Source organism: Zootoca vivipara, chromosome 2 (assembly GCF_963506605.1).
Source record: "Zootoca vivipara chromosome 2, rZooViv1.1, whole genome shotgun sequence".
In the NCBI taxonomy this organism is placed as follows: Eukaryota; Metazoa; Chordata; class Lepidosauria; order Squamata; family Lacertidae; genus Zootoca; species Zootoca vivipara.
The window spans coordinates 14,025,120-14,051,440 of NC_083277.1; the positions used below are offsets into that span (position 1 = coordinate 14,025,120).

General features: G+C 46.4%; 1 protein-coding gene across 1 annotated transcript; it reads left to right on the forward strand.

The window, feature by feature from the left end:
• The first annotated feature begins 162 nt into the window (after window positions 1-162).
• On the forward strand, window positions 163-25,899 carry LOC132591638 (oocyte zinc finger protein XlCOF6-like). Its single transcript, XM_060270999.1, has 4 exons — window positions 163-2,983; window positions 7,174-8,344; window positions 17,227-17,293; window positions 22,452-25,899. The coding sequence occupies exons 2-4, from the start codon at window positions 7,258-7,260 to the stop codon at window positions 23,560-23,562; spliced, it is 2,265 nt and encodes a 754-aa protein (XP_060126982.1). The 5' UTR covers window positions 163-2,983; window positions 7,174-7,257; the 3' UTR covers window positions 23,563-25,899.
• Window positions 25,900-26,321: the final 422 nt, after the last annotated feature.

Below are 26,321 nucleotides of genomic sequence, written 5' to 3' on the forward strand. Positions count from 1 at the left end.
CCCTTCACCCCACCCCCTGTTTACAGCCTTTTGCCATCCAGGCCTCCATACAGCACCCCTGAGTTTCTTCTCTTCTCTGCTTATTTTTTCCCTCTTCCCTGTGGGCATTCTGGAGTTCCAGTAAATCCGATCGTGCCCCCCTCGAAGGAGGGGCACTCCATCTGGCTTTTTGTAGAGTAAAATCATCATTTTTTTCGTGGTGAGCTTCATTTTGTATTATATTATCACAGTCCTCATCTTCATCTTTTCCTTCCAAATCACAGTCCCCATCATTGTCAAAAACCTCCAAATCCCTGTCACTGTCATTGTCATTCTCACACTCGTCTTCTTCAGCTTCAATCGCTTCATCCTCTAAAAAGTCATATTCTGCCATCACCATCTGGAATTGTTGCTGTAACTCTTGCTGTTGTGTCTCCTCTTGACATAGCTCTATTCTTACTTCCCACATTAAGGTCAAAACAGTCCGCTGGAACTCAGGCGAGTACCTTTTTGTTGACATAGTTCAATCCTGTCAAGGTCAAAACTTGTCACATGGGGTGGAAAATGGTCACAGTTTATTTTCTCGACTCCATTTTAACAAGCTGGCTGCATTCTCCAAGTCTTATTAGAAATAAAGTTCAAACTCACATTTCAAAAGCATATAAACAAAAAAAAAATTCCCAAAAAGTCCAGAAATAAAAATAAAAATACAATTCGACTTGTAGATCCTGATCAGCTCACTGGGTTGTCTGGGCTGCCGGCTCCCGAGGAAAAGAAAGGTCTTTCTTGATCTTAACCTCTTTCTGCAGGGCATTCACAACCGCAGTCTTTCTCCCCTTTTACCCTGCATCTAGGGGAGATTCTCTTTGATGCCTTTGAGGGAACCTTTTAAATTGAAATCTTCTATTTACGGCTTCGGGTTTCTGTTTACTGTCTCTTAAGTTGCCGTGGGGGGGGTGGCTTCCTCTTTCCCCCCCTCTCTCCCAGTTCCAAATTATTTTATAATCCAAATCGTGTGGTTACTTACAGTCTTATTTCCAATCGTTTTATTTTCAAAAGAATCCAGCGCTCTCCGCCTTCGGCTTGAAGCTTCTCTCCGCTAGGATAACGTTACCGCTCAAGATGGCCCCCACGACTTCTACCCTCCTCGCTCCAGAGCTCTTATTAGAGCTTGCCGGAGAGTTGGGGAGTCCGGATTGGGGCTCTGCCGAGCAAAATTCGCCCCCGGGACGCTCTTCCCGAGGTTCTAAGGGGCGCAGCGTCGCTCTCGCTGCCCTCCCCACTCCCAGCAGAGACGGGCCGTCTCGGAGACGAGACGGGACCCCGCCGATCGGCGCTGGCGCTGAACCGGAAGCCCCACACCTACTTTTCCAGCAGGAAGAAGAGGTCCTTGGTCTTGAGTGGGCATGATGGGAATTTCTCCTGGCATACGGAAAGTGGCATCTAAGTGCATAAACAAATTCAGTTCCGCACTGCCTTGAGCAGCAGCCTCTAAAGGCATTGCTGGCTGCTGGCCGCTGTTGGCTGTGAGACTGTCTGCACAGGAAACATCCTCTTTTGACCCTGGGCTAGAGGGAAGCCTGCTAAGGAGTCTCCTGCATTGACTGGCCTTATCTGGCTGCCACAAAGCAGCTGCCAGGACATTTGCCTTATGAATTTGGGAACCTATATCTTGGTAAGCACACGGCGTATTTGAAGGATTTGAGATCTTAGGGGCTTGTGCTGCTGGTACAACTCTCTTACAGCATTCATTTGTAGCATCAGGGGTTTCAGACTGTGCCAGCGTTACTTTTTCTTGCAAACAGTTAGTGAAGTCAAGAAAGCAGTCAGAGGCTTTTTGTCTGATAGTGGCAGAGTCTTTGATGGGTTTTTCAGATTCCGGCATTTTGTTAAAGGCTTGCAGTGCGCATGCAGAAATTATGGGAAAGCACTCACGGGGCAGGCTGACATTGCATACCCACAGTACTCTACTGCCCTTGCCCTACCAACTGGTCAAAGAGTACCCCACGCACAGCGTGTAGCTGGGCATGATGTCCTGCAGCCTGGTGAAATTCATTAAGCCAAATCACATATTGACCAGGATTGAGGAGCATTTTCATCAGGAATTTCCAATCATCAGGAATTAGGGCATAGCCTGCAGATAAGCCTTCTATGAGCGCTCTCACATAAGTGCTGGACAAGCCAAATTTGTCAGCACCCTTTGTTACTGACTACAGTACTTTAGGCAAAGGGTCCCAATGGCTAGCCTGATTTTCCTGGGCATCTGTTGTGTGTGTGACCAGACCATCTATAGTCAGGTCTGCAAGCTCCTCTCCAGTTAGGTGGACAGCTGAAAGTCTTTCCTTCTGAGACTTTACCGACTCAGGAGGTGGTTCCGTGGCTGCCAAGGCAGGCAAGCCTGAAGCCTGAAAAGGATTGTTACGGGAAATCTTGGGCTGAGGTAAAGGAAGGAGTTGTTCAAACACCATCCCCTATTTTTAAAAGGCACCCGTAATGACGACGTTGGACCACCCTTTAGGGTTGTCGTAAATTACTGTTCCAAGCCCCACAAATCCGGTCTACTTTGCAGGGCTGTTGTAACGGGGGCACCCCACGCCACGGCCCTGCTTTCCCCACGTTGTGTAAGGGGTGTGAAAATGAACAGACGCTCCCCCATCTCCCGGCAAGGGATTAAAAGAGGAAAAGAGGGAATGTAAGCTGTGCCACCTTCGTTCCCCCGAGGACTTTTTCAGAGGTTGGGGGAGGGTCTCTTTCCCGGCCGTTTCCGGGGATCGAACCTGGGACCTTCTCATCAAAGAAACAGAACGGAGCTTGTATGGAAGGAGGAGAATTTGTGTGTTCTGCGAGGGAGGCGTCGCTCATTCCTCCCCATGGGTCAGTGAGCTCCGCTTCCTAGAGAGGCAGGAAGGTTTGGAGGGGGGAGGGGGGAACAAGGTTGGAGGAGAGGGGCCGCCATTCACATTATCGGAAGAGGAGCAGGTCTGCAGAGGAGGAAGAAAAAAAGGTCCAAAATATATCTATATATTGTTTGGGGGAGAGAGAGAAGGATGCGCTTTTTCTCCCCCTGAATCTGCAAACAGGGCAGCTGTGAAGGGAGGGCAGGATTTGGGGCGAGGTGGGGGGATGAAAGGAAAGTAGGGGAGTGCTCCCCCTCCCCCTTCTTTCTGTGGATCAGTCGAGCGGGGGAGTGGCTGATTTAGGCCCGGTTGGGATAAAGGAGCCCCTCCCCCAGAGCCTCCCGCCCTTTATCTTGCGGCGGGAAAGGAAATCGGGATGGGGAGCAGAGAGGACAACGAGGTAGAGCTGCGGGGGGGGGGGCGGGTGCAATGGGCGATGGTGACACTCCAAGGTCTTCTTTCCTGTATTTTGGAGGGCAGAGAGAAGGCTGTTCTCAGGGCCTGCTCCACTGTGAGGGAGACTGAGGCAGCCCCCTCAGGCAGCAGATGCAGAGAGGGGCAAGGAGGGGACTGAGCTGAGTCCCATTTGGCCTGCCCTGATTTAACCCTCTATCTTCTCATCCAGTGGAAGGTGCTGTCCCATTGCCAGTGTCCTAGACACAATACAGCAGCCTCGGGAAGTAAATGGTGCTGGATGATTTGGGAATGTGTGCAGTTGGACTGTATCAGGAAGATCTTGGAGATCATGGAAGGAGGAGGACATGAAATACAGATATTCAGCATTTTCAGAAGAGCGGGAAGAAGGGGAAAGTGTGTCGCACTCCCACCATCCCTGGCCATGGGCCATCCTTGCTTTGACAGATGGTACTTTGTGTCCAAAATGGGACTCAGGTGGCACTGTGGGTTAAACTACAGAGCCTAGGGCTTGCCGATCATAAGGTTGGTTGTTCGAATCCCTGCGACGGGGTGAGCTCCCGTTGCTTGGTCCCTGCTCCTGCCAACCTAGCAGTTCGAAAGCACATCAAAGTGCAAGTAGATAAATAGGTGCCGCTCCAGCGGGAAGGTAAACGGCGTTTCCGTGCGCTGCTCTGCCTTCTCCAGAATCAGCTTAGTCATGCTGGCCACATGACCCAGAAGCTATACACCGACTCCCTCGGCCAGAAAAGCGAGATGAGCGCCGCAACCCCAGAGTCGTCCACGACTGGACCTAATGGTCAGGGGTCCCTTTACCTTTACCTTTACTTTGTGTCCAACCACAACTGGAGGGTCAGAGATACCTCACCTCAGCATAGAAGGTGCCTCTAGGGCAGCATTTCTCAACCTTTGATCCCCAGATGTTCTTGGACTGCGACTTCCATAAACACTGACCACTGGCCCTGATGGCTAGGAATCATGGGAATTGTAGTCCCACAACATCTGGGGACCCAATGTCAAGAAAGGCTGCTCTAGGGCTCTGTTATTTGGGAGTTGGTGAAACTGGATCTTTTTTTTTAATGTTTTTTATTTATTTCCGTTATTAGAAACATACATATATTTACATACAAATCAAGACAAAAAGAAACACCAAGAATACAATATATTATATGTTTTCCATCTCGAAAATCAAAAATAAAAAGGACAAAAAACAAAGGGCACAGGAGAGAAAAAAAAGGGGAGGTAGGGGGGGGAAGGGGTGAGAAGTAAAAAAGAAGCAGAAGAAAATTTACAAAAATTACAAACAATACCTAAAATACCAACAACTTCCAATCATATCTTTGTAGCTAATACTATTCCTCTTCATCATCCACAAAATAAATTCTTTATTGTCTATCTTTTGACCCTTCAACTTGGTTCAGTTTTTGTCTGCTTTGAGTATTAATTACTTAATTGTTTTTATATATTCATCAAAAATCCTCCATTCCTTTTTTATTTTTTGTCTTGTTTGTCCTCTAATTCTCCCAGTGGTCCTGGCTAGCTGTAAATATTCTTTCATTAGTATTTGCCAATCTGTTATACTAGGGATGTTTCTACTTTTCCAGTTTCTAGTGATCAGCACCCTCGCGGCTACAATACCATACATTAATAGTTTTCTATTTACATCTCCTATATCTTCCGGTATTATATTTAGTAGGAACATTTCTGGTTTTTTCGTAATCTTACATTTCAGCATTCTCTTTAACTCTTCATAGATGTTCTCCCAATATATCCTTATCTCTGCACATTTCCACCACATGTGCATTTGAGTTCCTGTTTCTTTCTCACATCTCCAGCAATTAGGTGATTTATTTTTATACATTTTTGCTAGTTTTTCAGATGTCTGGTACCACCTATATATCATTTTAAAGATATTTTCTCGCAAATTGTAGCACGCGGTAAATTTTATATCTTTTTTCCATAGCCTTTCCCACTGGTCTACAAATATATTGTGGCCCAAATCTTGGGCCCACTTTATCATAGATGGCTTAGTTTGTTCTTCCTTTAACTCCCATTCCAGTAACAAATCGTAGGAACGTGAAATCAATTTTTGATCATTTTCTATCAATTCTTTTTCAAATTTAGACTTCTCTTTTGCAATTCCCAATTTTTTGTCCTCCATGAATTTCTGGTTTACTTGAAAATATTGCAGCCAGCTCGTAAAATATTTTTTGGTCTCCTCATAGCTTTTTAATTTAGGTTCATTCTGTGTAGTCTCCAATAACTCATGGTAGGTGGCAATCTTTTCTTCCATATTTAATTTTTTAGCCGTAATCACATTTATTAGGGATGTCCACAGGGGTATCTTAGGTTCTAATATACTTTTATATTTTGCCCAAATTAAATACAACGATTTCCTAATTAAATGATTTAAAAACCCCTGTGTGCTTTAACTTTCCCATAAATCAAATATGAATGCCAGCCAAATCTATTTTCTACTCCCTCTAGGTCTAGAATCTCTGGTTTTTCTAAAGTTATCCATTCTTTCAGCCACACCAATCCAGCTGCTGCGTGGTATAATTCCAAATTAGGGAGAGAAAATCCCCCCCTCTCTTTTTTATCTGTTAGCAGCTGGTATTTAATTCTTGGCTTTTTGTTGTTCCATACGAACTTTGTTAAATCTTTCCTCCACTCAGCAAAGCATTTTATTCCTCCCAAAATTGGTATTGTTTGAAACAAATACATCAACTTTGGGAGTATGTTCATTTTCACTACAGATATTCTGCCCCAGAGGGAGAGTTTTAATTTACTCCATTGTTCCATTCCTTTTTTGATTTCGCTCCAAGTTTTTTTATAGTTGTTTTCATATAGATTTAGAGTTTTTGCTGTCATCCAAATACCTAAATATTTAACTTTCTTTTTAAGTTCTAGTCCTGTTATCTGCTTCAGCTCTTCCCTTTCTTTTTTATCCATATTTCTGGTTAGTAATGTTGTTTTTTTATAATTTATTTTAAGTCCTGCCACCTTCCCATATTCCTTTATAGTTTCTGTTACTTTTGGGATGCTTTCTTTTGGATCTTGAGTTGTCACCACTATATCGTCCGCGAAGGCACGAACTTTGTATTCTCTTTTCCCTATCTTTATTCCTTTTATTCCATTTTCACTTCTAATTTTATTTAACAACACCTCCAATACCAGAATGTATAGCAATGGGGAGAGTGGACAGCCTTGCCTTGTGCCTGAAACTGGATCTTAAGGGTTCTTAATCCCAGGGATTATGATAGGTATCTAGACCAATCTGTGGTCGTCAACAGGTTTGCCATACCTATCAGTCAATCACCCATTCCACCACCCTTCTGAGTAATACCCCGCCCACTATATATAAGGGTCTGGTGACTTCTGTTTCAGTGTATCTGAAGAAGTGTGCATGCACACAGAAGCTCATACAAGTGACAAACTTAATTGATCTCTAAGGAGCTACTGGAAGGAATTTTTCTATTTTATTTTTATTTTTTATATAGACCATAACGCTATAAATCCAATGTTACCACACTCGGCAGGGGTGGAGGATTATTGTGCAGAGGATGAAGAACTTCATGATGAATTTAGGACCCTGATGAATAGTGGGCAGGTTCATGGACATACAGCAGCTCCCTTTCCTGTGAGAAACCACTTTTTATAAAAAGTAAACCCCACAGTTCAACCGTATTCTAAGATAATGCTGCTTCATTAACGTTAATAGAGGGTTAGAGAAGGCTGATGATGCATTACCATTATTTGACATTATTTCATTTGTCTTTCCTAAAAATTTGGAACACATGGAGGACAGGAGATAATGTATGAGATGTTAAATTACGAGCAGGTGCTAATTGATGTGTCTAATATTCCTTTGTTCCCTTCCTAGAAAACAAATAGGATTTTCTCTCCCCCACCCCCGTCGAAAATAGACAATGGAACAGGCAGTCAAAATTCTGGTGGGCCATGTCCAATGGGAATAACGAAGAAACCATTTAAATACATGGAGTGTGAAAAGAGAGAGGATAAACAATTTGAAAGAATGGAGTGTAGAAAGAGCTTCACTGACAGTGGAAATCTTAGAAAACATCAACGGACTCACACGGGGGAGAAACCATTTAAATGCATGGAGTGTGGAGAGTGTGGAAAGTGCTTCAGTGAGAGTGGACACCTGAATTTACATCATCAGACTCACACGGGGGAGAAACCATTTCAATGCATGGAGTGTGGAAAGAGCTTCAGTCAGAGTGGAAACCTTAGAATTCATCAACGGAGTCACACGGGGGAGAAACCATTTAAATGCCCGGAGTGTGGAAAGAGCTTCAGTGAGAGTGGAACACTAAGAAAACATCAACGGACTCACATGGGGGAGAAACCATTTCAATGCATGGAGTGTGGAAAGAGCTTCACTACTATAGGAACCTGTAGAATTCATCATCGGACTCACACGGGGGAGAAACCCTTTCAATGCATGGAGTGTGGAAAGAGCTTCAGTCAGAGTGGAGACCTTAGAATTCATCAACGGAGTCACACGGGGGAGAAACCATTTAAATGCCCGGAGTGTGGAAAGAGCTTCAGTGAGAGTGGAACACTAAGAAAACATCAACGGACTCACACGGGGGAGAAACCATTTCAATGCATGGAGTGTGGAAAGAGCTTCACTACTATAGGAACCTGTAGAATTCATCAACGGACTCACACGGGGGAGAAACCCTTTCAATGCATGGAGTGTGGAAAGAGCTTCACTACTATAGGAAACCGTAGAATTCATCAACGGACTCACACGGGGGAGAAACCATTTAAATGTATGGAGTGTGGGAAAAGCTTCAGTCAGAGTGGACCACTTAGAATTCATCAACGGAGTCACACGGGGGAGAAACCATTTAAATGCCTGGAGTGTGGAAAGAGCTTCACTGACAGTGGAACACTTAGAAAACATCAATGGACTCACACGGGGGAGAAACCCTTTCAATGCATGGAGTGTGGAAAGAGCTTCAATCAGAGTGGAGCACTTCGAAAACATCAACAAACTCATACAGTGGAGAAACCATATATGTCCTAGGGAAGTGGACAGAGGTTCAGATGAAGTGCAAGTCTTAAAAACCATAAAAAGACTCTGAGGGGTAAGAGCTGTAAGAGTGGAAACACTACAAGCCATGAATTAACTCAAAGATGAGAAATGGTTTAAATAGAAGGAGTGTGGATTCTGCTTTGGTTATTATGGAACCACTTTTTAATGTGTAGAACCGCTTTATCTCCGAGTTGACTATTTCTTTCACATCAATAACAGGAAATCAGTCTTAAATGCATGCAGCGTATTTGAACTTCTGTTGTTTGTATGTAACATTGTCTAGACATGTTTTAAAAGTAATGAGGGTAACATTTCACAGTAGTAAGCATATATATAATTTAATATTTAATATTTAATATACTGTTAGATAGGGAGGGGAGTGTGTGAGTCTGGAGTGTTGCTTCTGAATGAGGATGGACTGAGAGTGAGATGGTTTTGGTGTTTGGTGGAGGGAGTTGGAAATGTTTGTATCTGGGAATGGAGAGTTGCAGAAAGAGGAGCTGAGATTGGTGGTGTTGCTTTGGAAGCAGAGTTAGATTAATATTATAGGAACAGCGGCATAACTCCCAATGTTATAATTGCAATGATGGAACCATGAAGACACAGACAGATTGTAAGCACCTGCTTATATACCCATCTACCCATCTTGAAACCCTCATCTATTCTTTTGATTTATAGATATAGTGTGCATAGATATATTTGGTGATAGGAAAAATAAAATGTGTATTTAGTGGCATAACGAGGAAAGGCTCTGTTCCTAGCTGCATGTCTTGCATGAGGAAGGAAGAGGTCACAGGGAAGAAGGGGCTGTACGAGAGCATCTCAAAGAAATGTGCTGGTGGGGGGCACAGTGGCACAAGTGTGTGTAGAATGGTATCCCCAAAATGACACGGGAGAAACAAAATGGATGAGTATAATGTGGAAGTATGTTCAGGCCGGTCCCAAACCGAGAGTGCTTAGGGTTAATTTCCTCCATATCCACCAGCTGCCCCAAGGCAGGAGCCACCTCTGGGCACTCAGGGTGGAAAGCCTCCCTCCACATTTGAAACTGGGCGGCAAATCTTTTAGAGACCGAGTCCCCAAACTGCAATGCAAAACCCACTTCTTTATCACAAAGCGCCAACAAGGCTATTCTACCTGTATATCTATTTTTTTCCTGTTTGTTTCACATTTCTTCTTTATGACTACTGTTTTAATAAATAAGCCTTCATAAAAGTTCTTGCATTACATGCTTCATTAATCTTTCCATTGGTATGTAATATAACGCAGTGCTTTTTGTCTTAAAAAACGTTTAGGGGTACTCAAATTTTGACTCAAGAAAATCACCACTGGGGGAGGGGATCAATACAGTTCAAATTGGGAAAAATAAATACAGTGGTACCTCAGTTTTTGAACAGCTTAGTTCTCAAACCACTTGGAACTTAAATAAAAAAATTCATTCCAGTAGTACTTTAGAGACCAAAAGTTTGTCATTGGTATGAGCTTTCGTGTGCATGCACACTTCTTCAGATACACTGAAAGAGAAGTCACCAGACCCTTATATGTAGTGAGAGGGTGGGGAGGGGTATGACTCAGAAGGGTGGTGGGAATGGGTGATTGGTTGATAGGTGTGGTAAACCTGTTGATGACTGTTAACGACTGCAGTTGGTCTTGCAGGAAAAAGCAAGGGGTGAGATGGCTAAAAATAGCTTTATCGTGTAGAATGAGATAAGAATCCAATGTCTCTATTTAGACTCTCCATGGTCTCTCCATGGTTTTAAGTTTGGTAATAAGTTGCAATTTCCAGTCTATTCCTGAAATTCTTTTGTAATAAGACAGCAACTTTGAGATCTTGTATAGAATGTCTTGGGAGATTGAAGTGTTCTCCTACTGGTTTCTCTGTCTTGTCATTCCTGATGTCAGGATGTTCAGTGTATCTAAAGAAGTGTGCATGCACATGAAAGCTCATAGCAATGACAAACTTAGTTGGTGTCTTTTAATTTTGTTTCGACTATGTCAGACCAACACGGCTACCTACCTATAACTAGTACTTGGAACCTGAACACTTCAAACTCAGAAATGAGTGTTCCAGTTTTGGAACTTTCTTCAGAAGTTGAACGTGCTCTGTTCTGAGGATAACTTTTGGTTTTGAGTGCCACAATTCTTTTTTTCCGGGCCGGGCAGCAAGCAAGCACCCTAGGGATGTTACCCCCACCCCCAGCCTGCCCCTCCTTGCAGGCAAGTAGGAGTGGGATTGGGCTGCTCCTCTTGGCAGCGTTGCTGCTTGCATGGGAACAGGAGCTGGATCGGGGCTGCTCAGCTGGGGAGGTGCAGGCTCTGTCACACTTTCCATTGAGGGGTTCCCGGCTGTACTCCCCTCAAAGGACAAGTTTAAGGGGGGCCCCACCTCCGCATCAGATCCCCTGCAACCCCATGAAGGCAGCCAGGCTGAATAGTTGCTGGGGTTGGGGAAGGTGGAGGCAGCCCGGAAGCTGCATCTGAGAGCCCCTGCATCACCTGAAGGCAACCAGGCGCTCAGTGTGCCAGCAGGAGTGGAGGCGGGGATCTCTCTGCATGAAGCCTCCACATCTGAGAGATCCCCACCCTGCTCCTGAACAAGGCTGCCTTCAGAGGTCTTCCAAAAGTTATGTAATCCTTTCTCTCTTTGACATCTGATACTGAGGGGGGGGTTCCACAAGGAGGGTGCCACTACCGAGAAGGCCCTGGTATCCTGTAAATGTGAGGGAACTGCCAGATGGGCGGGGTATAAATAATAAATTGTTATTATTACAATACGTCCAGTGCTATGCACTCAGTGTTCCCCGCCCCTCATCCTAGATCTGTGAGTGAGAGCTCACTGCCTAAACCGGGGGGGGGGGGGGTTTGCAAGGATAATTACTCTCAAATCCTTCTGAATTATCTGCATGCCCAGCGTCTGCTATCATGGGATCTGCTGTTCACCATGGCAGCTCCGGACTGGAAGTGCTATTGTTTATATTTTATAAATTAATTGTGTCACAACACCTCCACATTCTTGGCTATGTGAAGGGGGAAGTGTTCAGATAAAACATTATCTCTGGGGCACCAGGGCTGTTTAGCAGCATAACCAGGAAGGACTCACCTCCTAGTTGCACATCCTGCATGAGGAGGGAAGGTGGCAGAGCAGAGACTGGGCAGTGCCAGAGAGACCTCAATGCAGAGAGACCTCAATGCAAGTGTGTGTAAAAGGCTTCACTGTAAGCACATATTAAATTATCCCCAAGATAACGCTCATACGACAGAAACCCTATGGATATCTATAGTGTGGAAACTTAAGGGTCAACTTTCTACAAGTCCACAAGCTACCTGGAGGCAGGAGTCACCTCTGAGCATTGAGGCAGCCAACAGGAAGCTTCCTTTGAACGTCATAGGGGCACATGGACCTGGTGTGGCCACTTTTCAGGGCTCTTTCCAGGAACGGTTGAACCCATCATTCACAAGTGAGGCCTGGTTTGCTCTCAAAGGGGTGGGGAAGGGAGGGAGAGTCCCAAAGTCTCTGCCTCCTCCACACCCCCAGGGGTTTAGCCTGTATCTGGACTGCACCACTTCAGCCTGCAAGGAAGACCCTGTTTTCTGGGACACATTGATTCCACCATTTGGGGGAAGCAAAACAAGTCAGCGGAGAGGAGATCATCATCATCATCATCATCATCATTTATTTATACCCCACCCCACGGCTTCCAACAGAATATTAAAATCCAATAATCTATTAAACATTAAAAGCTTCCCTAAACAGGGCTGCCTTCAGATGTCTACTAAAAGTCTGGTAGTTGTTTTTCTCTTTGACATCTGGTGGGAGGGCGTTCCACAGGGCGGGTGCCACTACCAAGAAGGCCTTCTGCCTGGTTGCTTGTAACTTGGCATCCCGCAGCGAAGGAACCGCCAGAAGGCCCTCGGCACTGGGCCTCAGGGTCCAGACTGGACCCTCCTCCCTTGGGAGAAGGGGTGCACTGGAGAGCAGTCCATCCTGTGAGCCAGGCATCCCCAAACTGCGGCCCTCCAGATGTTTTGGCTTACAACTCTCATGATCCCTAGCTAACAGGATCAGTGGTCAGAGATTGTTGGAATTGTAGTCCAAAACATCTGGAGGGCCGAGGTTTGGGGATGCCTGCTGTGAGCTGCCTGCCCTGTAGTCTGAGGCAGGACAGATCCTGCCCAGCCATAGACCCACCACTCGAGAGGATGAGGACCGAGAATTTGGGTACAACTTGCACTATTAATGCTCTCCTGAGATTTCCTGTAACAGGAATAGCAGCTCCGCTGGGGCACGTTCTTTGATAACAAAATGAGTAACAAAATGAATTTCAACAGGGACAAATGTGAGATCCTACACTTAGGCATCAAGAAGCACCTACACAAATAGAGGATGGGGGACACCTGGCTTACTAGCCGGACATGTGAAAAGAATCTAGGGGTCTTGGTGGACCAATAGCTTAACATGAGTCCACAGGGTGATGCAGCAACAAAAAAACATACAGTAACTCTATTCTAGGCTGTAGGGTATGACTCGAACCAATGGCTTCAAGTTGCAAGAAAGGAGATAGGAACATGCAAGCCCACTCACCACGACAAGGTGATGATCCAGTGAGTAGGATGACAATCACTACAAAGCAGTACAAAGCTGTCATGTACCACAGACCATTTGCCAGGCATCCTTTCAAGGCATGCTTCCTACCATAAAGATACAAGATAGCTTTGATGTAGCTTTGTATGCTCTAGATAGATTTTAGTGCCAGGTAGATACTTAGCATAGAAGTGCTCTCTTTTTATTGCCTCCGGGATTTCCTAAATGCATTCCTTCTTGGTCGTAACTGCTGCCACGATGTGAATGGAGAGAGTCGTTGCCCAGCTGCCACCAAGAGGGCCAGGAGGCGCGTGCAGAGCGCAGTGGCCAAGAAGTTTTTGGCTTTGGGGGGAGCGATTATCCGTCACCCGGGCATTAACTCACGCAATGTGTCCCTTTACAGGCTTGATGGGGTTCATCTGTCTGTGACTGGGAATGATTTGTGGCTGACCTCCATGTCAGCAGGATTAAGAGGTTGGTTACAAGGGTGAGTGGTTGGCAGGGAGGGCTCTCGCTCATGTGGCGGATAGGCTTTGGTTAAGGTGATAGGGGTGGCAGAACAGTCTGGCCATCCCTATGCAATGGGTATTTCGTTAAAGGAATCCAGGGACTCATTGGTTGGTCAACCCTGAGAGGAGTTGTGTCCAGGGGGACATTTGGCTGGTGGAATGGCTTGACCCCGCTTTCCACTGTGCCGGGTGTTTCACCCAAGACTGACCTATCGTGTGCCCTGAGTCAGCGCTACCTGCAACAGTGCAGGGAGCTAGTCAAACCAGAGCCTATGCAACCACTCACTTGATTGTAATCAATAAAGTTGTGGCCTAAATTCTGCCAAAAACCAAACCAAAAATTTGAGTCTTGTCTGGATTTATTTGGGGGTGGTTAAAAGGCCTACACACGCAAAAGGAAGAGCTTGTGAGCTTATCTGGAGAATGTGGGCATTGATCCCACTACCTCTCGAATGCTAAGCGAGTGCTCTACCATTTGAGCTAATTCCCCAGTTTTCTCCAGTATACAGAAAAAGCAGCAGATCTCAGAAAGGGATCCAGAAAAGGACCGAGGGAGGATTTGTTGTTGTTCATGGGTGTGGCCAGAATTTATGATAGGAGGGAGCCCAAAAGGTTTTGGAGCTTTTTTGGGGGGGGGGAGATCGCCCCAAAAAGTTGTTGCCCTTGGGGCTTCCGGGTTCAGCGCCAGCGCCGATCGGCGGGGTTTCGTCTCGTCTCCGAGACGGCCCGTCCCTGCTAGGAGTGGGGAGGGCAGCGAGAGCGACGCTGCGCCCCTTAGAACCTCGGGAAGGGCGTCCCGGGGGCAATTTGCTCGGCACAGCCCCAATCCGGACTCCCCAACTCTTCGGTTAGCTCTAATAAGAGCTCCGGAGCGAGGAGGGTAGAAGTCGCGGGGGCCATTTTGAGCGGCAACGTTATTCTAGCAGGGAGAAGCTTCAAGCCGAAGGCGGAGAGCGCTGGATTCTTCCGAAAATAAAACGATTGGAAAAGACTGTAAGTAACCTCACGATTTGGATTATAAAACAATTTGGATCTGGGAGAGAGGGGAGAAAAGAGGAAGCCACCCCCCCCCACGGCAACAAAAGAGACAGTAAATAGAAACCCGAAGCCGTAAACAGAAGATTTGTAATTCAAAAGGATCCCTCAAAGGCATCAAAGAGAATCTCCCCTTTGATGCAGGGTGAAAAGGGGAGAGAGACTGTGGTTTATGACTGCCCTGCAGCAAGAGGTAAAGGCTAAGAAAAACCTTTCTTTTCCTCGGGAGCCGGCAGCCCAGACAACCCAGTGAGTTGATCAGGATTTATAAGTCAATTTTTATTTCACTTTGTATTTCTGGACTTTGTGGAATTTCTTTTTTGGTTTAAGTGTTTGTGAAATGTGAGTTCGAACTTTATTGTCAATAAGACTTGAAGAATGCAGCCAGCTTGTTAAAATGGAGTCGAGAAAATAAACTGTGATCATATTCCACCCCACGTGACAAGTTTTGACCTTGGCAGGATTGAATTATGTCAACAAAAAAGTGTTCCCCTGAGTTCCAGCGGTCTGTTTTGACCTTAATGTGGGAAACAAGAATAGAGCTATGTCAAGAGGAGACACGACGGCAAGAGTTACAGCAAAAATTTCAGATGGTGATGGCAGAATATGATTTTTTAGGAGATGAAGCTTTTGACACTGAAAAAGATGAATGTGAGAATGACAATGATGGTGACAGTGATTTGGAAGGAAAAGATGAAGATGAGGACTGTGATGATTCAACACAAAATGAAGCACACCACGAAAAAAATGATGACTTTACTCTACAAAAAGTTGGGTGGAGTGCCCTGCTTTTGAGGGGGGCACGATTGGTATTATTGGAACTCCAGAACGCCCACAGGGAAGAAGGAAAAAATATGCAGAGAAGAGAAGAAATTCAGGGGTCCTGTATGGTGGCCTGGATGGCAAAAGACTGTAAACAGGGGGTGGGGTGAAGGGAAAGTGATGTTGTGATTATAAGGATGGATTAACAGGTTTATAACTGGTCTGCTGATTTTGGAATTTGCTGGATTGGGGGGGTGGAGCCGGTAATCGGGGATGTAAGGTTAAATTGAGAATAGTTATAGTTTTAAAAGTGAATGGATTTTGGAAAATGTGAAAATATGGAGGCTTATAGAGGGAGAAAAAATTAGGCACGGGAAGAGAAAATGGGAGTTTGATTTTTCAGTGATTTGAATATTAGATGAAAATGTTAACAATTGATTTATAAGTTGTATAAGATACAAAGGTGTATTTTTATAAAGTAAGAAACTGTTGCAGATGATAAAAAAGGGATGAAAACCGGGGAAGGGGGGGGAGGGGAAGCCCACAAAATATGGTTTTACAACTATGAATGTAAGAAAAAATTTTCTGTTTTGTATTGTTTTTTTCTCTTTTTTTGCCCTTTCTTTTTTCCCTTTTTTCCTATTTCTATTTTTCTCTTTTTTGGTATGACAATAGATGGTTGGATGGATGGCCTCCTGCGTACTGCCCTGGTTTGCTGGAGCTCCCTGGTGGCAGGGGGGGGCTTTGGGGTCAGGGGAGGGGGAGGAGGACAGAAATCCAAGCATAAAATGGACCATCTCTGACTGTTCACATACATGGGATACTTCTGTGGCAGGGGAGGACCCATGTGGGTGGGTAGGAAGGAGGTGGAAAAGGTGTTTATGTATGTACCGTTTTTTTTGTTTTTTTGTATTTTGTAAAATTAATAAAAAGTATGTTAAAAAAAAAAGTTGTTGCCCTTTTTTGGAGATCACAGGTAAAAAAAAATCACAGGTAAAAAATCCCTCCCCAAAGAGGACATTACGGGGGCAGGCTTCTGCTGGGGAGGAACAGAAGCTCAGTCAATTGAGTATTTTTAATGCTTTTCTATACTTTTTGAGGTATGTTGTTGGCGGCATCTATCTGTCTCAGGAGACAATGTTCTGTCTGTCTCCAGGCACTGCAGTCATCTGCAAGGGATTCCCACATGGCACGGCTGATGTTGCAAGCCTTCATGCCCCATTTGCAGACGTCTTTGTAAGACGAAGTTGGTCGGCCGATGGGCCTGGTGCTTGAAGTACATCCTTGGGGAGCCTGCCATCTTCTATTCTGTGAACATCGTCAAAACAGGAGTGTGGACGTGCTGGGAATGTGGGCTTGAGAGAGCACACCTTTGTTTGAAACTCTGTCCTGCCAAGTGATACCCAAAGTCTTCCTGACATGGCAGACGTGGAAGCTATTGAGGCATCACTCCTGAGGGTGATAAGTTGCCCATGACTCACTTGCATAAGGCAGTGTGCTCAACATGCACACTGGTGGACCTTCATCTTGGTATTGGAGCCCCTGTTGTGTGCATGTCAAAAAGAAGAGATTGGAGGCTTGCCTGGAGAATGACAAATCGAGTCCCCCCCTAGCAAGAGGGCACGTTTTGTGGAGTGGCCTGGCAACCAGACCCTGTGTTGTGGGTGGGAACGTTTGGATGGCCACCACTCCCTATTGGAGGTCCCTCAATGCTGGGTGCAATTTGATCAATGGCATGCCAGCTAAATGCTATCGAGGGACCTCTATTTAAGCCCATGCACGTGTCCCTGAGCTTCCTCTTTTGGGCCAGTGCATCAGAACACCAGCATCGTGTCCGCTGTGAGCCGAAAGAGAGAGCGATCTTTCTATGACATTAACGGTGATCTGTTTCATTTTACTTATCTTTCGCGATTTAACCTTTTAATCCTTTAGTTTTTGTTAAATTTCCCCTCCTTTCCTTTCCCTCCCCGCTTCGCTTTCAAGGGGCCTTTGCCCCTCAAGGGCTTCAGCCCCTTCGAGGCGTTGGGCCTGCTGTCGCTTTAGCTGCTGGGTACATTGTGCATGTAAGAAGATACAGTCTTTTGTGTCTTCATTGTTTCTTTATCTGGCTATCTGGCTCCCTCCGCTTGGCCTCAAAGCGGAGATGAGCACCACACGCCATAGTTAAATTTGGCTGGACTTAACCATCCAGAGGTCCTTCACCTTTTACCTATATATAAACCCTGAATGCATTTCTATAGCATCCTCCACCCCTATTTCTGGATTGCTGTACACCAGGGATCCCCAAACATACCCAGCTTTGGGCCGGTGCCCACAGCAGTGGAAATAAGAGCTAAAACTGGCCCCCGGGCCGTAGTTTGGGGATGCCTCCTGTACATCATCATCCCCTTCCGATCAACCATGCAGTGGAAATAAGTGCTAAAACCGGAAGCCTGAGAGAGGGGAGCCTCTCCTCCCATGGTTTGATTTGGTATAATGCAGCGCCCCGCATCTCCAAGGCAACAGCTGACCTGAACCTTGTAGGTAGGGGGGGTGGAAGTGAACCCCCCTTTTCAGGTAGCAGATTCCTCACCAGGAGGGAGAAGCCAGAGCAGCCCCTCCGCACATTCCCCAGCCAGTGCACAGGATAGAGAGGACTCTCCAAAAGGCCACTTCTCTCTCGGTCCCCCGCTGTCAATGTCCTGCTGGGCTTCCCTCCCCCCACATTGCTTCCATTCCTCCTTCAGCCCCCCAACTTCCACCTCCATCCACCCGAGTGCGCAGGGGCCTCCCAAGATCAGCAGGGAGGGGAGGGGGGGTCTCTATCCAGGCCTCTCTCACGTCCTTTAACCCTTCCATGGACTCCCTCTCTTTTTCTCCCCACCGAAAGATACTTGCCGGAAACCCGGAGCGCCCCACGGATTCGTCGTGAGGGTAGCCATACCTTCCTGTGTTCACCTGGGAAATGGAAGCAGAACTGGTGCTTCTACCTGACCTGCATTGCAGGATCCTGGTGCGAGTCAGGAGGGGGTGTCGCCCGCATAGCGGGGAGCCGAATAAGGGGTACAACTGCTCTGCCACTGAGCTGCACCCCTCCCCCCTCATTAGCAAAGCCCAAATTCAAACACCAGTCCCTATTTTTAAAAAGCTCCCGTTGTTTGGGCCCAACTCCTGCCAACCTAGCAGTTCGAAAGCACACCAAAGTGCAAGTAGATAAATAGGTATCGCTCCAGCAGGAAGGTAAACAGCATTTCTGTGCGCTGCTCTGGTTTGCCAGAAGCGGCCTATTCATGCTGGCCACATGACCCAGAAGCTGTACGCCGGCTCCCTCGGCCAGTAAAGCGAGATAAGCGCCGCAACCCCAGAGTTGTTTGCGACTAGACCTAATGGTCAGGGGTCCCTTTACCTTTAATGACGACACTGGACTACCCATTAGGGTTGTCCTAAATTACTGTTCCAAGCCCCACAAATCCGGTCAACTTTGAAGGGCTGTTGTAACGGGGACACCCTATGCCACAGCCCTACCTCCCCCACGTTGTGTAAGGGGTGTGATAATGAACGCACCCCCCTCTCCCGGCAAGGGATTAAAAGAGGTAAAGGGGGAATATAAACTGCGCCACCTTCGTGCCCCATAGAACTTTTTCGGAGGTTTTTTGGGGGGGGTCCTCTTCCTCTGCCGTCCCCGGGGATCGAACCTGGGACCTTCTCAGGAAAGAAACAGGATGACGGAGCTGGATTGGAAGGAGGAGAATTTGTGTGTTCTGGGAGGGAGGCGTCACTCATTCCTCCCCATGGGTCAGTGAGCTCTGCTTCCTAGAGAGGCAAGGAGGTTTGGAGGGGGGAGGGGAGAGCCAAGGTTGGAGGGAAGAGGCCGCCATTCACATTCTCGGAAGAGGAGGAAGAAAAAGAGGTCCAAAATATATCTATATATTGTTTGCCGGGGGTGGGGGGAGAGAAGGGTGCCCTTTTTCTCCCCCTGAATCTGCAGCTGGGACGGGAAGGCAGGATTTGGGGCGAGGTGGGCGTGTGTGGAAGGAATATATGGGAGTGCTCCTCCTCCCCCTTCTTTCTGTGGATCAGGCGAGGGACGCGCCTCGCGTCAGTTGAGAGCACCCATCCCTTTATATTACAGGAAAGGAAATCGGAATAGAATAGCGAGCAAGGAAGGCGGGAAGGACTTTGCAGCGCCCCCCCCCCCGGCGCTTCTGTGGGAATGAAATGGGAGGCCCACCAAGGGCTGAGACTTGAACCGAGGCCCCAGTTACGCGCCTCTTTCCGAGTTCTCCCTGGGGCGCTTTTGACTCCACGATCCTTTGTGTGGAGAATCAGAGAGAGGAAGTCCATGGAAGGGTTAAAGGAGGCGAGAGAGGCCTGGATAGAGACCCCCCCCCGTCTCCCTCCTCTCCCCACTCCTTGCTCATCTGGCGAGGCCCCTCTGGATGGAGAGGTGGGAGCGCTTGGGAGGAATATGGCAAGAAGGGTGAGCCTGCCAGGGGGGCCTCTGGGCAAAGGGGACTCTCAGGGGCGGAGGGAGGAGGGCAGAGAAAGTTAGGGGGCTGAGGGAGGGAGGGAAGAATCCCTGGGGGAGGAATCGAAGCCATCTTGGAGAAAGAGAGAGATACTTGGGGGGCTGCCTGCCTTGATTTCTCCCTTCTGCCTAGGAATTTGCCATGACTTCAAGTCAACCAATGAGAGATCCCTGCGCAGGAGGCCTGATCCACCCACCCTCTCCTCCCTTGAAGCTCAGTCCTTGCCCTGCCATCAGTCCCAGATCAGCAGCTTCATGGGGCGCTGGGGGCTGTTATAGCGAGTCCAACCATTGGGGGAAAGAGGAAAGGGAGGAAGCCCACTGTAATATTTCCACCCTTTGAGGCTTCTGTCTTGTCAACTACAGTCTCTCTCATATGGCTGTGTTTCTGTGGAGAAACATCGAAAGGGTCCCTACCCAGAGATAATTGTTCCTCACTCCTCTCCATTCCACCTGGTTTCCATTATTCACACTATATCAGTTCTCATGTCTGTGGGATTTAAGGGATTTGGAAAATTGTTATGGAAACGGGTGGGGTTCCTCTCTCTCCCCCCCAGCCTGTGTAATTATTATTACAGTTGTTTTTTTAATTGAATCTGTTAGTTGCTTTCTCTGTTGTTGTTGTTGTTTTCCATGGTTGCACTCCAGTGACGTCTTTGATATGTTTTCTGTATTTTGGGGGGGGGGGGCAAGAGAAGGGTGTTCTCAGGGCCTGCTCCACTGTGAGGGAGACTGAGGCAGCCCCCTCAGGCAGCAGATGCAGAGAGGGGCAAGGAGGGGACTGAGCTGAGTGCCATTTGGCCTGCCCTGATTTAACCCTCTATCTTCTCATCCAGTGGAAGGTGCTGTTCAATTGCCAGTGTCCTAGACACAATACAGCAGCCTCGGGAAGTAAATGGTGCTGGATGATTTGGGAATGTGTGCAGTTGGACTGTATCAGGAAGATCTTGGAGATCATGGAAGAAGGAGGACATGAAATATAGATATCCAGCATTTTCAGAAGAGGGGGAAGAAGGGGAAAGTGTGTCCAACTAGATAAGAGCCCCATCATCCCTGGCCATGGGCCACCCTTGCTTTGGCAGATTGTACTTTGTGTGCAACCTGCCAACCGAGCAGTTCGAAAGCACGAAGTGCAAGAGGCTTGACAGCCATCTGTCAGGAATGCTTTGATGGTGTTTCCTGCTTGGCAGGCGGTTGGACTGGATGGCCCTTGTGGTCTCTTCCAACTCTATGATTCTAAGTAGATAAATAGGTACCACTCTGGCGGGAAGATAAACGGTGTTTCTGTGTGCTGCTCTGGTGTGCCAGAGTCATGCTGGCCACATGACCCGGAAGCTGTATGCTGGCTCCCTTGGCCAGTAAAGCGAGATGAGCGCCACAACCCCAGAGTCGTCTGCGACTGGACCTAATGGTCAGGGGTACCTTTACCTTTACTTTGTGTCCAACCACAACTGGAGGGTCAGACTTGCCTCACCTCAGCATAGAAGGTGCCTCTAGGGCAGCATTTATCAACTTTGGATCCCCAGATGTTCTTGGAATGCAACTTCTATTAACACTGACCACTGGTCCTGATGGCTAGGAATGATGGGAATTGTAGTCTTACAACATGTGGGGACCCAAGGTCAAGGAAGGCTGCTCCAGGGATGTTATTTGGGAGTTGGTGAAACTGTATCTTAAGGGTTCTTGAGAAATTTCCCAGGGATTGTGTTTGGTATCTAGACCAATCTGTGGTCGTCAACAGGTTTACCACGCCTATCAGCCAATCACCCATTCCCACCACCCTTCTGAGTAATACCCCTTCCCACCCTCCCATTATATATACCGTGTTTCTCATATTATAAGACATGTCTTATATTTATTTTTTCCTCAAAAAAAACACACTATGGCTTATTTTCAAGGGATGTCTTATTTTTTTCCTCCTCCTCCTGCCGCGGCCGGCATTGCTGCTGCGCCTATCACTATGTCTTATTTTCGGGGTATGGCTTCTATTCCTTGAATGCTTAAAAATCCTGCTATGGCTTATTTTATGGGTATGTCTTAAAATATGAGAAACAGGTAAGGGTCTGGTGACTTCTGTTTCAGTGTGTCTGAAGAAGTGTGCATGCACACAGAAGCTCGTACCATTGACAAACTTAGTTGGTCTCTAAGGAACTACTGGAAGAAATTTTTCTATCTAATTTTTATTTTTTATATAGACCCTAACACTATAAATCCAATGTTCCCACACTCGGCAGGGGTGGAGGATTATTGTGCAGAGGATGAAGAAGTTCATGATGAACTTAGGACGCTGATGAATATTGGGCAGGTTCACGGACAAAGAGCAGCTCCCTTTCCTGTGAGAAACCACTTTTTATAAAAAGTAAACCCCACAGTTCAACCGTATTCTAAGAAAATGCTGCTTCATTAGCGTTTATTAAGGGTTAGGAAAGGCTGATGATGCATTACCATTATTTAACATTATTTCATTTGCCTTTCCTAAAAATTTGGAACATAGGGAGGGCAGGAGATAATGTACAAGATGTTAAAATAAGAGCAGGTGCTAATTGATGTGTGTAATATTCTTTTGTTTTCTTCCTAGAAAACAAATAGGATTTTCTCTCCGCCACCCTCGGTTAGAAAAAAAAATGGAGAAGGCTGTCAAAATTCTGGTGGGCCATGTCCAATGGGAATAACAAAGAATTTAATTACATGGAGTGTGAAGAGAAGAGGATAAACCACTTGAAAGTATGGAGTGGGGAAAGAGCTTCACTGACAGTGGAAAACTTAGAATTCATCAACGGACTCACACGGGGGAGAAACCATTTAAATGCATGGAGTGTGGAAAGAGCTTCAATCAGAGTGGAACACTTAGAAAACATCAACGGAGTCACACGGGGGAGAAACCCTTTCAATGTATAGAGTGTGGAAAGAGCTTCAGTCAGAGTGGAGACCTTAGAATTCATCAACGGAGTCACACGGGGGAGAAACCATTTAAATGCATGGAGTGTGGAAAGAGCTTCAGTCTGAGTGGACCCCTTAGAAAACATCAACGGACTCACACGGGAGAGAAACCATTTCAATGCATGGAGTGTGGAAAGAGCTTCAGTCTGAGTGGAAACCTTAGAATTCATCAACGGACTCACACGGGGGAGAAACCATTTAAATGCATGGAGTGTGGAAAGAGCTTCAGTCTGAGTGGACCCCTTAGAAAACATCAACGGACTCACACGGGAGAGAAACCATTTCAATGCATGGAGTGTGGAAAGAGCTTCAGTCAGAGTGGACACCTTAGAATTCATCAACGGACTCACACGGGGGACAAACCATTTAAATGCATGGAGTGTGGAAAGAGTTTCAGTCAGAATGGAGACCTTAGAATTCATCAATGGACTCACACGGGGGAGAAACCATTTAAATGCATGGAATGTGGAAAGAGCTTCAGTCAGTGTGGAGAACTTAGAATTCATCAACGGACTCACACGGGGGAGAAACCATTTAAATGTATGGAGTGTGGAAAGAGCTTCAGTCAGAGTGGACACCTTAGAATTCATCAACGGAGTCACACGGGGGAGAAACCATTTAAATGCATGGAGTGTGGAAAGAGCTTCAGTCAGAGTGGACACCTTAGAATTCATCAACGGACTCACACGGGGGACAAACCATTTAAATGCATGGAGTGTGGAAAAAGCTTCAATCAGAGTGGAGCCCTTAGAAAACATCAACGGAGTCACACGGGGGACAAACCATTTAAATGCATGGAGTGTGGAAAGAGCTTCAGTGAGAGTGGTAATCTTAGAAAACATCAACAAACTCATACACGGTATAAGTGCTAGGGAAGTGGACAGAAGTTCAGTTGAAGTGGAAGTCTTACAAACCGTCAAAAGACTGAGGGGTAAGAGCTGTAAGAGTGGAAACTACAAGCCATGAATTAACTCAAAGATAAGAAATGGTTTAAATAGAAGGAGTGTGGATTCTGCTTTGGTTATTATGGAACACTTTTTAGAGTGTAGAACCTCTTTCTCTCTGAGTTGCCATCAGTATTACATGCATGCAGTGTATTTGAGCTTCTGTTTTTTGCATGTAACATTGTCTAGACATGTTTTTAACGTAATGATGGTAACATTTCACAATAGTAAGCATAATATAATATTTAATGTAGTTTTAGATAGGGAGTGGGAGTGTGTGGGTCTGCAGTCTTGCTTCTGAATGAGGATGAGATGGTTTTGGTGTTTAGTGGAGGGAGTTGGAAATGTTTGTACTTGGGAATGGAGAGTTGCACAAAGTGGAGCTGAGATTGCTGGTGTTGCTTTGGAAGCAGAGTTAGATTAATAGTATAGGAACAGCAGCATAACTCCCACTGTTATAATTGCAATAATGGAACCATGAAGACACAGAAAGACTGAAAGCACCTACTTATATGCCCAAGGTAATCTTGAAACCCTCATCTATTATTTTGATTCATAGATATAGTGTGCATAGATATATTTGGTGATAGGAAAAATAAAATGGGTATTTAGTGGCATAACGAGGAAAGGCTCTGTTCCTAGCTGCATGTCTTGCATGAGGAAGGAAGGAGTCACAGGGAAGAAGGGTCCGTACGAGAGCATCTCAAAGAAATGTGTCGGTCCCCGGGGGCATGGTGACACAAGTGTGTGTAGAATGCTATCCCCAAAATGACACAGGGGAGAAACAATATGGATGAGTATAATGTGGAAGGAGGTTCAGGCAGGTCCCAAACCCAGAGTGCTAAGGGTCAATTTCCTCCATATCCACCAGCTGCCCCAAGGCAGGGGCCGCCTCTGGGGATTCAGGGTGGGAAGCCTCCCTCCACGTTTGAAACTGGACATGCTCCTAGGGCAGTGATGGCGAACCTTTTAGAGACTGAGTACCCAAACTGCAATGCAAAACCCACTTGTTTATCACAAAGTGCCAGCACGACAATTCTACCTGCATATCTATTTTTTTCCTGTTTCTGAGGTATCTGATGAAGTGTGCATGCACACGAAAGCTCATACCAAAATAAAAACTTAGTTGGTCTTTAAGGTGCTACTGAAGGAATTTTTTATTTTGTTTCGACTCCGACCAACCTGTAACTTTTTCCTGTTTGTTTCACATTTCTTCTTTATGACTACTGTTTTAATAAATAAGCCTTCATAAAAGTTCTTGCATTACATTCTTCATTAATCTTTTCATTGGTATGTAATATTATGGTATAACTCAGTGCTTTTTTTCTTTAAAAAAAACACGTTTAGGGGATACTCAAATTTTGACTCAAGAAAATCACCACCAGGGGAGGGGATCAATACAGTTCAAATTGAAGGCTGGCTTCATCTCTGCCCTGCAAAATGGATCTTGCAATGCAAACATTGGGAGGAGTTCCTCCCCCCATCAGCCCTTCTCCCACTCTTCTGATCAGAAGAAGGAACGGGGAGGGGAGCATAGCTGTCAAGTTTTCCCTTTTCTTGCGAGGAATCCTATTCGCCATAATGGAATTTCCCTTTAAAAATGGGAGAACTTGGCAGCTATGGAGGGGAGCCCTTCTCTACCTTCCTTTCACTCCCCAGTCCCCCCCCCTGCCCTGTTTGTAGATGGGAGTGGAGGAGAAGCACACTCTTCTCTCCCCCAAACCTCCTAATTAAGTGGCCCCTCTTCCTCCTCCTCTCCAGGCCTTCTCTCTTCCGAAAATGAGGATGGAGACCCTTCCCATCTAACCCTGCCTCTCCCTTAAAAAAAACCCACAACTTATTTCCTCTCTAGGAAGCGGAGCTCATTGACCCAGGGGGAGGAATGAGTGGCAAAAAGGGATTCTTCCTCCAACCCCCCCTCCCAGAAAACATAATTTCCCTTCCCTCCAAGCAAGCTAGATAATTCCATTTCTTTCCTGAAAAGGTCTCAGGTTCCATCCCCAGCAGTGGCATGGAAAAGACTCTCCCTCGGGGCATGAAAGTCGCACAGCTTGACACACACACCCCTCTGGAGTAACCCCACTACTGCCTTCATTTCAACTCTCCACTATGGGGTGCAGACCAACGCAGAACTCGCACCAGGATCCCACAATGCAAGTAATGCGCAAATTTCCTCCTCCAGCGACTCCCCCAGTAAATTTGCAGCAACAAGGCCCAACGTTGCCCAGCAGACTGAATAGGCTGCAGCTTTCCAGACTAGGCCGAGTGGAGGTAGGGGCCTGCCTGGGGGTGATGGGGGGGGCAAATAGGGGGCAGGGATAGGTAATGGGTCATAACAGGGTGGGGGGAGACACAGGGATGGGCCTATGTAAACATGACACACGAAAAGCAGGGGGACTCTGAAGGTGAGGGAAGTCTGAAGTGGGACTCTGAGGCTCCATTTAACAAACTGAGCCACCGCAGGTTTTTTATGGAACCGAACAGCTCGGGCGCTTCAGAACGCACCTTCTGTTTAATAAACGCCTGGCAGCATTAGACAGTCATTCATCATTTCCCCCAACACGCACTTAAGGGCACGTCGAGGGATTTTTGCTTTTTAATTTAGCGGGCGTTGTGTCACATGCGAGGCTCCGGCAGCCGTTTTAAGTAAGGGCAGTCGTGCCCCTTTTAACATAGGCTTCATACTA

Excerpts from the sequence above, each read along its gene's own strand:
- LOC132591638 (XM_060270999.1), top strand. The coding sequence starts at position 7,258 with ATGGGAATAACGAAGAAACCATTTAAATACATGGAGTGTGAAAAGAGA. Across the intron at positions 8,345-17,226 it reads GGAGAAACCATATATGTCCT|GGGCCTTTGCCCCTCAAGGG; the intron begins AGGGAAGTGGAC and ends TTCGCTTTCAAG. Across the intron at positions 17,294-22,451 it reads GCTGTCGCTTTAGCTGCTGG|AGAAGAGGATAAACCACTTG; the intron begins GTACATTGTGCA and ends TGGAGTGTGAAG.